The sequence below is a fragment of the Gambusia affinis genome, linkage group LG23 (genome assembly GCF_019740435.1).
Source record: "Gambusia affinis linkage group LG23, SWU_Gaff_1.0, whole genome shotgun sequence".
NCBI lineage: Eukaryota > Metazoa > Chordata > Actinopteri > Cyprinodontiformes > Poeciliidae > Gambusia > Gambusia affinis.
Genome location: NC_057890.1, coordinates 11,480,758 through 11,494,649, shown reverse-complemented (window position 1 = coordinate 11,494,649; position 13,892 = coordinate 11,480,758). Strand labels below are relative to the sequence as shown.

At 37.2% G+C, this 13,892-nt stretch overlaps 1 protein-coding gene across 2 annotated transcripts; it reads right to left on the bottom strand.

The window, feature by feature from the left end:
- Positions 1-69: 69 nt before the first annotated feature.
- Positions 70-13,617, bottom strand: lrguk (leucine-rich repeats and guanylate kinase domain containing). 2 transcript variants are annotated; one of them, XM_044108794.1, is made up of 19 exons: positions 13,290-13,617; positions 12,471-12,569; positions 12,306-12,387; positions 12,046-12,146; positions 11,714-11,795; positions 10,943-11,067; positions 9,849-9,992; positions 9,183-9,263; positions 8,267-8,353; positions 8,072-8,178; positions 7,542-7,661; positions 6,597-6,693; positions 4,976-5,089; positions 4,641-4,842; positions 4,077-4,238; positions 3,227-3,348; positions 2,994-3,088; positions 986-1,095; positions 70-649 (listed from the first exon to the last, which is right to left on the bottom strand). In XM_044108794.1, exons 1-19 carry the CDS (start codon positions 13,461-13,463, stop codon positions 549-551), a joined length of 2,205 nt encoding a protein of 734 aa, XP_043964729.1. In that variant the 5' UTR covers positions 13,464-13,617; the 3' UTR covers positions 70-548. The 2 variants fall into 2 exon arrangements, with proteins under 2 accessions (XP_043964729.1, XP_043964730.1); XM_044108795.1 differs by having other exon boundaries at positions 3,227-3,336.
- Positions 13,618-13,892: the final 275 nt, after the last annotated feature.

Sequence of the window (13,892 nt, the reverse complement as noted above, 5' to 3'; positions counted from 1 at the left end):
TCTGAGCTATTGGTTTAAAAGAGAGTGTCACTAATATTTCCAGAGAAAACACAAAGTTCACAATTTAAACTGTCTTTAGCCTCTTTTATTAGCAAGTAATTATACACACAGTTTTGTGTATTCCCTACTAAAGATAAAACTACCTTAACTCTGAGCTTTATAAAAGCCTGCCAATATTTCCAAATCCAGAATGACAGACAGTGAAAGCTCAACAAGATAAACAAGAATAACGCTATAGTACTATTTTCTTCCTTCCATCTTATCAGCAGATTTTCTTGCTCTTACAGTCTAACGAATCACAAACATATCTGTCTATAATGGATCTCTAAACAAAACACACCTGGGAAAGTACAAAAAAATAGAACAGTATAAATCCCAAAGTAATGTTAACTAATAACATTTTCATTTTTGAAATATAAACTACCTTCAAATATTTCCTGCTTTGTTTGAATAATAAAAAAACAACAACAAAACAACTAAATCTTCTATGAAAATCATCCCTCCACATTTACGCCTTCGTTCTTTTCGACGGGCGGTTATGGGTAGATTTAAGATGTCTCAGGTGACGCGGACTTGGTGACTTCACGGTTCTTATGTCCAGGCAAGACTGGAGGCAGGACGGACTTTGTCTTGAGTCCCATATTGCAATCTGAAAAGTTGGAGCCAGGAACAGCAGAATTTGCTCAATTTCTGCACATGGAATGTCAAATGTTTGCAATGCTGCCTGGAAAAATCTGATTTGTTTCATTGGCTACATGTAGAGAAAGCAGCATCGCTGTTGTTCTCCTATGGCTGTAGGCAGTGTTATCATAAAAACGACAATTATACTCATAATATCATCTCATAGCTAATCCTTTATGGATGCACCTTTGGTTTGCTCCATTCATTTTCTTTTAAAAAAAGTTTTAAAAAATCTTTATTTTCTTTTTATTTCATACACACATGCAAATGTCCTAACTTTAAAAAAAAACAAAAACATACTGACCGTTGAGCATTTCTGTCCTGTCTTCCAATAGGGTTCTCTGTAGAGGTTCAATAGTGCTACCGAGTGACAAGGGAACACCTAGAGCTGAGGCAACACGAGACACATCTGACCTGCAAGTAAAATAAGATGAAGTAGAGGTGAAAGGTCAGATTAAGTGAAAAACTTGACCGTCCACCTAACAGACTGGCTAGACAAAGAGACTATGGATCATGAGTCAATGCTAACTCTGTAGGAGCTATAGAGGCACACAGGTCTGATGAAGGAATCTATTATAAAAGTAACTATTCGTTTCCAATAAGTCTGACTTTTGTGGAAGAGTTGCAAAAAGAACGCTATCGTTAACAGAAATGCATAAGATGGTCTTTCTGTGGTTTACCAGGAGAAGAAGGTTAAAGAAAACAGTACTGTAGTGTAAAGCACAATCCATGTGTATGCACAAGTCCAATTTATATGTGTAGCATATAAATTCAAAGTCTTTTCTACAAACCTGATGTATAATCCGATAAAAAGAAATATTAAAATGACAAATTTAAGAAAAATAAAAAGCAAAGAAATGTCACACACGATAAATCAGTCTTTGGCCTTTATCGACGAGCTGGAGTAAACAGTAATGATGTCAGTCCTCATTTATATGAGCAACAGCTTCTGCACATTTCAAGCTTTTACAAAGTCTGTTCCAGAGGTGAGGAGCATGAATGTTGCCACCTCTTTAGCAGAGTCAACGTTGCAAACAATGTTCAAAATCTTAAACCACGTTTTCCTTCCAACTAGCAACCTGCACCCGAACGCATCCCGGCTTATACTCATATAAGCACCAGCCTTCCCTACAACCGTGTAGGTTGTGATAGAATCACTGCTGATTCTATCACTGCTGAATCAGCAGTGATAGAAATAGCAGGGAAGGCTGTTTTCCTTTCACTTCACAATAATGTGTGATATCTTATTGGTCAATCACATGAAATTCTAATAAAACACATTGGAAGTTTGTGGTTGTAAAGTGAAAAAAAAAAAACGTGAGAAAGATGCCGTACATCTCATATTTCATTCTAAAGTAACAATGTGCAGTTATATATCATAAAAAGGAAATCCACCTTGAGTGTAAGTGTGCACACAGGAATGTCGTGACCTGCAGAAGCAATAAAATCTGAATTTATGAGTGGGTGGGCTGGTGTGTAAAAATGTCCAACTGAGCATGTAGAGAAAATGTGAAGACGTTTGTCCCCACGTGGCTCATGGGAAGAAAACGAGGTCTATAAAATGGAAAAAAAAAAAAAAAAACGCTTCAAGGATGCTAATAATTCTTCAGGGTGAGAAGCAACAAGTCTCCTCTGAAAACATTACCTCTCTGTAAAATGAATAGGACTGGTTTTACAGTTTAGAGGATATCTCCAGTGTTGAGCTATTAATCCATTTGTTTTTCTCAGAGATTTACACTGGTTGGCTTAAGTCAGCAGTGCCTGAAGTGCAGCCCGGATGGAAAAGTTTTTATTTTTAATTAGTGTAAAATTATTCTTGACAGATTAAAACCTTTGTACAACTGGAAATGTTAGGTACAACACAAAGTATTTATCTTTTAATAAACATGCTTTTTGCATTTCCTTTAATTTCATAGAAAACAGGATGACATCTGTTCAGGGCCTTTTACTCAGAAGACTTTCGTGTACTAAAATTGACTTTTAAGAAATGTATAAATCTCCTACAAAAATGTTGTACTTAAAATATTGTATGTTCAGCTTATTGTTGAGAGGGAAAAATATCACAATATATTTTTGGCACTTAACTTTTTTGAAAAGAAAAAAAGGGTGGGCAAAAAGCGCCGATCAGATTAACAAACAGTTGGGTTTAAATAACTTAGATGCCTGGTACTTCACCCTCAATGTCAAACTCATACTGAGCCATTAAAATGCAGTTATTATAGGACAAGTGTTGCGATTACACTAAATTGGCCCAACATTGAATGCCTACTTTAATTTAGGCCGTGGAGTGAGGTGGAGTGGCTGCCACTTACCTGTACTGTTTGAAGAGGTGGCTGTGCAACCCTGGTTTCTTTCCAAGAACAGCTTTCCTTGCCAGATCCTCTCGTTTCCTCCAGGAGGCGAGCTCCTGCAGAAAGGGAAGAAACGAAAACACCTCGATAGCAGCCAGCTGAAAATGGCTTCTTCCGACATCTGGTTTCAGATGTATGTTCTAATTCCACTTGCAGGCTTTGCTGCCATGCTGTGCTTTAAGAGACAAACTCACAATCAATGTTTTTTGACAGCTGGAATCTGCCCGGAATTTAGTTAAGCTGGTTCCGATGGTGGACCCAGGGCGTGACTCTGGTTCTACCTGTGTTGTTGCTGGCTCTTCGACTGAAACAAAGCCTGAAACATTATTTGGAGAGGGTGGCATTCACATTTTTGCGGTCACAGCTTAGTACTTGAACACCAAAACAGCCAAAAATAGCAATGGTGGTCTTAGCTTCTTTATGAAGAAGAGAGTTGGGATTTGTAACATTTAATATAAGAGTTTGGTGACAGCTTTTTTCATCCCACTTGCTGCGCATGAATACGTTTCCTTGGGAACCTAGTAACATAGCAGCTTCCACTTTGCTTTAAACATGATAAAATAAGCCAACTATCCAATATAAACCTAATCTCTTTTTAGTGCGTGGAAATTTATGGCCAACAGTAAGTGATGGTTTGCAAACAAACAAAATCCAACCTATATATCCTGAGTTGATCACACAGTTGCTCTGATGGCATTAGGTTGATGGGTGCTGTCACTTCAATTTGAATTAAATTAAATTATGAATGAGATTAGAAAAAAATTATGAACATTTAGCTTAGAATTTCATCCAAACTGTCTAAATACAGAGAGAAATACACAGATATGCCATTTGCATATGTTGCCATTATGCAAATGGCAACAATTGGGAACAAACTAGGGGATACAATATAAAGATGAGTAGCTGGCCTTAAGGTAAGATTGACTAACGTGATACCTGGTAATTTAAAGCCTAATAATCAATAATCATGTGTCCTTTCACAAAACAAGTATTTCAAATCTTTAAATCTACTGACGAACTGGAAAACTGAAAAAAGAAAAACACCTCTCAAACTGCTGTCAGAGGAGGATTCACCGGTGCTCTTCTCTTTTTCCACCTCCTCTTCCTCTGGTTTCTCCTCCTCCTTTCCCTTCACCTCCTCCTCCTCAATGTACATGTAGACCTTTACTATTTCCACCAAGGTCCGGTAAGCTTCTTCATAGTTATCTAAATAAGTATAGACATAAATAAACACACAAGGAAGTTGGGTCCTGAACAGAGCCAGTGCATCCAACATCAAAGAGCAATGAATCAAAGATATGTAGATGTTGACCTTGGTGTAATGAGGGGCTCGCTAGCACTGCATAAAATTGATGAATGTCTTACACTCTCTGTTTGTTCATCTCATTAAGAAAACAGCTAACAGGCTGAGTGCTATCAAGAGGCAAGATAAACACAGTGATCCTGCAGCTAAATGTGGATTTTACCGCAGCAAGTTATTCCACCGACCAATATGCTTAGAATGCACTTAAAGGACATTACGTGTAAAAAGTTTAATTTAAGAGAAATTATACTTATTTGGAATTTAAAAGCAAACACTGCACAAATGCACTTTCTTTTGCACTTTACCACTTGGAATAACGTTGTCGAAGAATCCTGGACGTTCTTCATTGGTTCTTGAATAGAGGGGAACACGCTGCACTGCAAGATCAATCTGTGACTGGGTGTAACGGGTAGTGCTTTTCATGTGGATTATGAACTTCTCTATCTTTGTGGGAATAAGCAGGATGTATCGAGGCTTAAAGCAAGTCTTCTTTAGACTGAAAACACCCTGCAAAAGAAAAAAAACCCCGCACGATTGTGTTTGTTTGACAAATTATTAATGGTGTTACACTTTTATTCTTATAGCAGTCCCAGAATACATAGAACAAAATCTTTTTTAGATATTAGTTTTACACAATTACCTCCAGCTCCATATGTAAACAAACAACCACTCCATGATTTGCTACTTCCTCAATAGCATCTCTGCAGAGGCCAAACAGATGGCTGCCATAATGCATGGTCAGGAGAAATTTACCCTTACATTAAAAAAGAAGAAATAAATCTTTATTTTACATGGAAAGTAATAGCAAACATAAATACACGCATTCCCAGCATGTTCTGTCATGCTAAACAACCTGAAGCTATTTCTCCACCCACTGAAATGAACTTTTGACCTGGTAGTAAGGGTGAAATCCTCTTTGTTATTTCTCACAGGTAAACCTCACAGCCATAAGATTACTTGTTTTTGAAGGGCTGCAAAATTCCTGACTTTCAAGACGCATCAATCAACTATGAGCGTGCAAGTCAATTTAGCATATTGTTAAACCCATAAGTTGTCAGTTTGGTTGAGTTGTCAGAAATGTAAAATAAATACCTGACTTTGGCTATGTCCCAATTACTTTAATGTCAAAATAGGAGAACATATGCAATCGTGAAAAAAATTAGAAGACTTCATAATTTTTTTAAGTCTGTACTCTTTCTGGTTAAAAAGGGGGGGAAAAAAAGAGAGTCTGCCCACCATGACATTACCACCACCATGTGTCACAGTCACAGTGTGGGGATGTGAGGGAAACCTAATTAGTAATCTGATCAGAATACCCTGGTCCACATGTTTGTTGTGTCAAATTATATAGTTTCAGATTAAATCGGTTTTATTTTATCATGTTTGCAGTCCTTCCAACACCCAAGATGTGTTTCCAGATTGTGTGTGGAAAAGCCCGTCTTGGGACTAAAAGGCATAGCTTGAAAATTGAGAAATTTAAAAATGCAGGACGGCACTGAACCAAAATGCTGGCAACAGAAAAGTGGAGGAATAAAAACACAGGAAGGATCAAACAGGGGCAGGGATAGATTGTAAATTATCTGGTGCTGGAGAAGACAAAAGGCATCAATAGCTGCTTCAAAGCCATTCCTGTGTAAATCACAGACACACAATCCTCTATAAATTATCTCCCACCAACCTTACATAACAGCTGACTTGACAAGACAGTGAAGATGGAAAACAAATGTGTTCAAGACCCAAGGACACATTTGGCTTCCTCCACCAGTCGTAAATTTTGATTTTAGATGTTGATGTGTATGCCTAAGTTATAGGAAATTCTGAGCAGCAATCAGCATACCATTACTTCTTGTCTCAAATAATTCAAGTGGGTTTGATACCTCATCCTTAAAACTGAATTAAACAAAATTAAATTAATATGGTCTAATGAAATCTGAGAAAAACATAATTATGGTAAAGGTACTGATGGAAAAAGAGCCACCAAGTTAATAGCAAAATCAATTCACCCCAGAAAAACTAATTATCTCCACGACACATTAAAACCAGCCTGTGAAATCAATTTGAAACTTGCTGAGGGAGACGTGAGAATCGAGCTCACTTAAAACATAATTTATCAAGAATCCTCGGTGTGTATTTTGACAAAATCTAGAAAATATTCATTTATTCTAATTATTTGTGAGACTACAAACGCAAACTACTGCTAAAAAAAACACAGCCCTAAAAGTCTTAATCTTTAGTTTGTCACAAAGGGGAAGGATTCTCACCATGACAACTAAGTTCTGAAATTTCTCTTCACTGACAAAATGATAATCGACCCCGTCCTTCTCTCCAGAGTAGGGCTGCCGTGTAGTGTGACAGATGCTGTGAAATATGAACAGTTAGTTAGTACTCTGGCGTAAATTCACATGCGTTCTAAAAAATTCAGTGCTGCAAAAAAAATATTCACCCCTACAGCCTTCTTTTCCTTTTCTGTCACGGTAGATAACAGATACGTTACATTTCAGATACATTGCATACACGTTTTAAAAACAGACTAGGAAAACTCAGATTAATAGATTCTTTTACAAAAGAAAAAAGCTATTCAAACTAATCTGACACTTTGTGGAAAAGTAAAAACCTCTATACCCTAAAACTGGATGTACCATAATGTCCATCAACTGCTGGCAACACTTAGGAATGAGTGTTTGCTTTAATTTAGATCAAACCTGGACTTTAAAAGGGTGACTCAAAATACTTGTTTTTTTCTTAGTGATTGAGACGCAGACTTGCAGGTGTGTTGTGGATCACTGCCATAGGCCACGTAACCTTTGACCCTGCATGAACTTTTTGCCCAGCACACAGTCTCGGATGGGTTTTATTTTACCTGGGCAGAAGGACTTGACTATCAAGCTTGGCGAAGGATTTATTTAAGGAAAGGATTACTACTATTTAGTTTTATCATTCACATACATGGATTAGTGCATGCATGAATACATTGGCAGGAGGGGAGATGAAACCTTTTTTCCACCTCTAAAAGGAAACAGTCCCCTTGATGGACCCATAAGCTAAAATGCATTCCCTGATTATTGTTTTGAGAACTCAAGTTTCAATTAAGGGCCATAGGGTGATTTTCAGATCAAAACAATTAGTTGTTGCGGTTAAACAGACCCAACACCAGATATGATAGACAAGAAGAATATACATATTATTAAAAACTCTATCAGACTGACCCAACACCAAAGTCTTTACCAAACTCCTGACACAGTCTGCGAACCAGGTCTCCTTTCCTACAGCCTTCAGGGCCTGTCAGCACCACCATTGGGTATGGGGTGTTTGGCGTAGGCAGTGTACTGCAAGCAATCAGACAAAAACACACCCTTTCTTCATCAACTTCCATCTTATATGCATAATTTAACACTCGTTTCCCTTTCCTAGGAACGTAGGTAAAATACTACAACAAAGTAATGAAAACCACTGCAGAATTTTATCAACTGAAGATCAATGTTCTCAAAAATATAAGTGCTGACACGAGCAAAGTAGATAAGACATCTAATGAAATTGTTGCTGTACATCTGAAAACTATCTGTGTAAGTTATTTTAGATAAGTAAGTAAATGATACGTAGGAATAGTACATTATGGAACATGTTTGTATATTTAGAAACTAAATCATAAAGCTAGTTCATCTAGCAAACATTTTAAAAATACTAGATGAAATAACAGGTAAAATCTAACAAAAAATATTGAAATACTCATCGGAACCTTTGATAGAGAACCTGCGGCTGTGCCATCTGGTGAACCATGTTTGTGATGTGATCTGTTGCTGCTACTATGTCCATAGGAGGGTCAAACATGTTTTGTGAAGACACCTAGAATATGGGGTTTGTAATAGGACACATTAAACATTCTACATGCACAATTTACATAAAAAGTGACATTAATTATGTACATTCTCACCTTTTCTTCAACTGTGACTTTCTTATTGTCTAGTAATGATAAACTTCGGTGGAGAAAGATGACTGTCAGTCTGTAGTCAGGGTGCTCCTAATGATTATGAAAACTTTGCATATCACAAAAGAGCCAACAACACTGATTCCATGAAAAAACAAATTTTTATCTGCAATGTTATGTTCATACTCTGAAAACTTGAAAACAAAACAAATAAATAAATAAATCTGGAGGTTCCTACAAAAACACAGTTGATATTGCTTATATTAAAGTATACGCTTGAGGTCAGAATTATTAGCTTCCCGTTTGAAAATGTAAGAGTTTTTCAAAAATTTCCAAAGTGCTTTTGGGAAACAGCACGTTGATTTTTCAATACAACTTTTCCAAACAATCTAGGTTTTATTTTGGATGCTTACATTAATTTACTTTATGCACAGAAACAACAATCTTTCACAAAAAACTATCTCGGCCAAAATTATTAGCCCCCTTGAGAACTGACCTTTGATTTAGCCAAAGCACAAACCGCTGTTGTGAAATCATTTAGTATCACTTTGTAATGCCCACAGCAGAAATCACTGAATCAATAAAGGTAAAAGGTTACCCTTCACTTTATGCACAGTGTAAAATCCTCACCAAGGGTTTGAGTTCCCACTTGAGAAAACATCATGCCAAAAACAAACAAATTCAGTTTAGATCTGAGAAAAAGAATTGAGGCTCACAAAACAGGAGAAAGATATTCAAAGTTATAAGAGTATTTCCAAAATGAAGAAGCTTGAACAAGCTTGAAAGAGATGGGTCAAAGACCTAACTATCCAGTTAAATGGATTGACAATTGAATATTGGCAGCAGGGGCTAATAATTTTGACCTGAACTGTATTTTACATTCTCATGGGTGAAGACTCTTGTACGTAAATATTTCAGTTACCTGCACAGGGTTATCCAGCAGATTGAGGTTGGTCAGCATCAGTAGATCGATGACATATTTTAGATCTTCAATTTCCATTATCTGAAGAAAACATATTTATTTTGCCTTGGTTGCTAAAACTTGAAAAATAATATATAATTACTTTTGATGCAAGCTTTACACATCAAACTGATGAACAGAACAAACAGGTCCGAAGAGAACAAACAAAAAAATAACCTTTGACCGACAGTTCTGTTAAAGAAAATTAATTATCTTCTCAAGACCTTCCTCAAGTATTTCATCACAGAACTGAATCACAGGGCGCAATCAGTTTTTCATGCACTGCTTCTACATTTTGGATCTTTTTATCATTAACTTTTTAAGAAACTATGATCCCATGTAAAACGGTGACTATTATTAGTCTGAAGTTGGATTGAGCTAATTTTCAAGCCTGTTGTGAACTACATTACATATACTGTATGTACTAGATATAATACGGCAAAATTTAGGAAATGAAAGGTTTCTTACTTTTTAACTCTATAATTTTGAGTGGTTTTTTTTAATGTTCTGTTTATTGAGCTCAATCTTATTTCATAATATATTCCAATTTTTTGATTTTGACCCTAAAGTTGCAAGTAAGAAGGCAGGTACATGATGGAGATCATTCTGTCTTGTTGCTGAAGGTACCTGGTTTTTCTCCAAGTCGATGAAGTATAGGTAGCGGAGATTCTGAAGTCCTGAAAGAGAGGTGATGCAATTCCTGGACAAATCAAGAACCTGTATGTTCCGTAAGTTCTCCAACCCTTCAACAGAGCTGAGCTGGTTTCCCTTCTAATACAAACAGCAAAGAGGGAAACATTAATGATAATGTATGTGCAGCAAGTCCTTTTTATACTTTCATTAGTAATTCTATTAGGAATGATCTACACAGTGCCTGAGCTTTGTTACCCTCATTACTGAGCTGAGTGGCAGGCCTGGCTCTTTGCTAAATGCTGACAGGCTTGGACTGACAGCTAAACAGCTGTTGAGGGGCTAGCACAGCACGCTGACGAACCAAAGAACAAGACCTGGGCTCAACAGTCTTGTCAGCCTGATTCTCTATCTATTCTACTGACAAAAGTTGTTATCCGACTGCCTGGCCACACCTTGGCCTGCTCTTGCCAAGCATCCTGCCAGACAGAGGGTTGCTGTCAGCAGGGGAGGGTGACTGTACTGGTCCCTGGAAGCTCTGGGTCGGCACGGTGATGTGCTGGGAAACAGACTGGCTGACAATGCCATGCTGCTTTAGGAGGGCGCATTGGGGAAGGAGCGGGGTCAGAAGCAGGACGAGATGGATGCTGGATGGAAAGGGGAATGTGTGCAGGTTGAATTTGGTCCAGGTTCAGTCAAAGACCTGGTCCCTAAAGGGAGCTCCAGAGAGGGGCAGATGTGGGCAGACCAATAGATGCTGACAATGAGAAAAAACGCAGAGGGCCTAGAAAATGGACGCACACCCACGCACCAAACGACTAAGAACAGGGGGGAAAAGGCATGCTGTTAGGCCATATGGTGATGTTTGTTAAATGTTAAAATGTGGCAAAAACCTAAGAAGCACAGATTAAGAACACCAAAGGAGGACAGAAAAAATATGAACTGAGCTCGTTTCAAAGAAAAGTAAAGTTCAGAAACATTTTCAAAACTAGGTAAAAAATAGAGAGTTCATTTAAAAATAATTCTTAGCAAATATAGATTTATATGTAAAAATCTGAATTTTTGAATGCTGAAAAATAATAAAAACTTACCAGGCAGAGATGTATAAGAGGCAGATTGCCCAGGTTGCTGATTTTTGTGATTTTGTTGTAAGCCAGGCTGAGATGGTTGAGCATAGAACAATCTGTAAGACCGCTGACTTCAGAGAGACAGTTGTCTGAGCAAATGATTAAGAAAAAAATCCTTTTAGGTAAACAATAACTTGTTATGCATAAATCATATTTGGAGTACAAAAAAAAAAATCTTTCTGAAAAGATAAGTTGATGGCAACATTTCACAAGTGAGATTTCACAGTATTGGCTTGTGTTTTCAGTAAGGCTGTCAACCGACGAATACAAACAAATATATACATCTTAATATACTAGAATATCTATGTGGACAACTGTTTAAAGCATTTGCTGTCTTTCCATGACTGTGAAAGAATTTTAGCCCACTCTTCAACTTCATACCATCACACTATGTTATTTTTATGAAAAAGGTAATGGGATGAACACTTAAAAAAAAAGAATCAGTTTTGTCTCATCAGTCTTTGTTTTTTTTCCCTCTAGCCTTTGGGATAACCAAGATGTTCCTTCTTCAATCCAGACAAGGTCCACATCAAATCCTTGCTTTTACAAGTTGCTGAAGTTATATTTTGTACCATCAGTACACTCTGAAAGCATTAAAATAAAGAAATAAAGTATAATTTATAGTTTAATGCAGATTTTAGCGAATGGAAACTTTAGACCAGGGGAATTTGTTAAAGCATCTGGAGGCGATGTGATGACATCCACATTCATTAAAGTAAATGACTGCAAGGATACAGTCCAGATTTAGCTGACGCAGGCAGACAAAGCCTGCCAGATCCTTTATGTCTGGTATTCGGTTATGGGAGAAATCAGCCACCTGGAAATCAGAAGAAAGCAGTAAACTATTAACAAACAACTACCAAAACTTGCAATGTACAACCTCTTGAACAAGACTCTTTGCAAAGGTTCACTGTCATTGAAGGGCAGCTAATGCCTTGTAAGCAAATTCAGAGTGACTACAGATGGGCTATGGTAATCCAGGCCTATCTTAAGGGAATAGTGCTAGAAAACGAGGCCCAAGCCACCAATCAAATGTTGTCTTATCCTGTCAGTTCAAGGTCCCGCACCTCTAGGTACCGGAGTGGCTTGAATTGAAAGAAGTTGGAGATTTCATTGTGAGACACATCCAGGCAGATAAGGTGGGGCATGTGGTTCAGGCAGGATATATCTAAAAGTTGTGATGAAATGCATTAAAATTAGAATAAATCATTTAGTCATCATTTGTCAATACATTATACCACAGGAAAGGTTGGATTATAATTTGCATGTTTGCCGTATTGCACAAAATCATGTATGAAAGTAAATGAAAAATGGGAAAAAATGTTACCTTCTATCTTGTTGTGTGGCAGTTCTAGCTTTTCAAGATTGACATACGTGCATAACAAAGATATGTCTATAAGATTGCGATTCTGGAGCAGAAAAGAACACACTTATGAATAAAGTTAATCAGGCTTCAATTAATCAGTGTCTAGGTTGTAGGTACACATCTCACAGGTAGGCTTAGGTGGCATAGAACGTGAAACTGCCCGGTCAGATCAAGTCCAAGATGGGATAAACCTTCGGACACCATTTCTTCAGTCAACACTCCCTCCTATGGTAACATAAAAAAAAACATTTTTTTTAGAGAACTAGTAGTTCATGCTGTTATGCTCAACGTCGATGAGACACCGGCAGATTTAGGTTTTTAGCAATTGTTTAAGTTAAACAAAGTGGAAATAATCATAACCTTTTTGATAACGGTATTGCTTTCTTCCAGAAATAATACCCATCCTACTTTGGTATTATAATTTAGGAGAAGTCTGGGTGTTGACTAGAACCAAACATCTTGCTTGAATGAAACTGACATTACATCTGAATCTGCTAGGGCTCAAAACTACTTTGAGCGTAACTGTACGCACAAAACTCACAGTATTCTATTAAGATATTTTAAAATATTTGGAAACAAATATTTTAAGACCGATTACTTCTGAGGTCAACACTTATATCAAAAGGAGAAAATACTCATCTACTTAATATTTATAATTCTGCTTAAAAAGAGACTCCAGTCTGTAGCCGTTAATGCACTTCTCATAATTTTAAAATAATCAACCTTAGACCTAAGGTTGATAACCTTGGTCGCCTTCAACTCAAGGTTATCAGCTTTTTTCAGTGCAATAACGAAGTGAACGCAAAATGAATACATAAAAATACACCATTTTTACTATTTTTTTAGTTGAAATTTTTTACCGTAAAAGAAAACTATGTGCAGGAGTTTTAGAAATATGTTCCGTTTGGATTTATTCAAGTCAACATAAAGCGTTTACATTTTTACCTTGACTTCGACGATTTCTTCCAACGTCTCTGGTTCTTTTAACGTTTCTGGTTCTTTTGACGTCTCTGGTTCTATTAACGTTTCTGGTTCTTTTAACGTCTCTGGTTCGTTCGTTGGCTCCGGGCTTTCCTCTTGAATCGGCAGAAGTTGCTGCTCCTGTAATTCGTCCTCCATTGTGTCATTACACAAATAAACCGCTGACGTATCTTTGAAAGATAGCTCTCCGAGGAAAACTAAGTGACTAATGTACGCGTCCAATAAACAGCTAATTCTTTGCCTTTCAAAGTTAGCTTATCCCAAGTCATGCAAAGTTGTGTCGGTTGACTACCATGGCAACCGATCACCAGATGAAGTGCATTTTGGGCCTTGTAGTTCTTTTGACAGCAACGTTTCAGAGAATGAAACAAAACGAATAACAAGGTATAAGTAACAATTGCCTTAAAAATAATACCAGGAGAGAAAATGGCTGTGCTTTCCAAAAAGTCTTTACACCTACTGAACATATTTCTGTTCAATAGGTGAATGGAAGTCCGCATTTTCATGGCCTTCATTTAAGTTTTTCAGAGATAGATCAAAACAGGAGAAAACTGCAATATGGTGGAT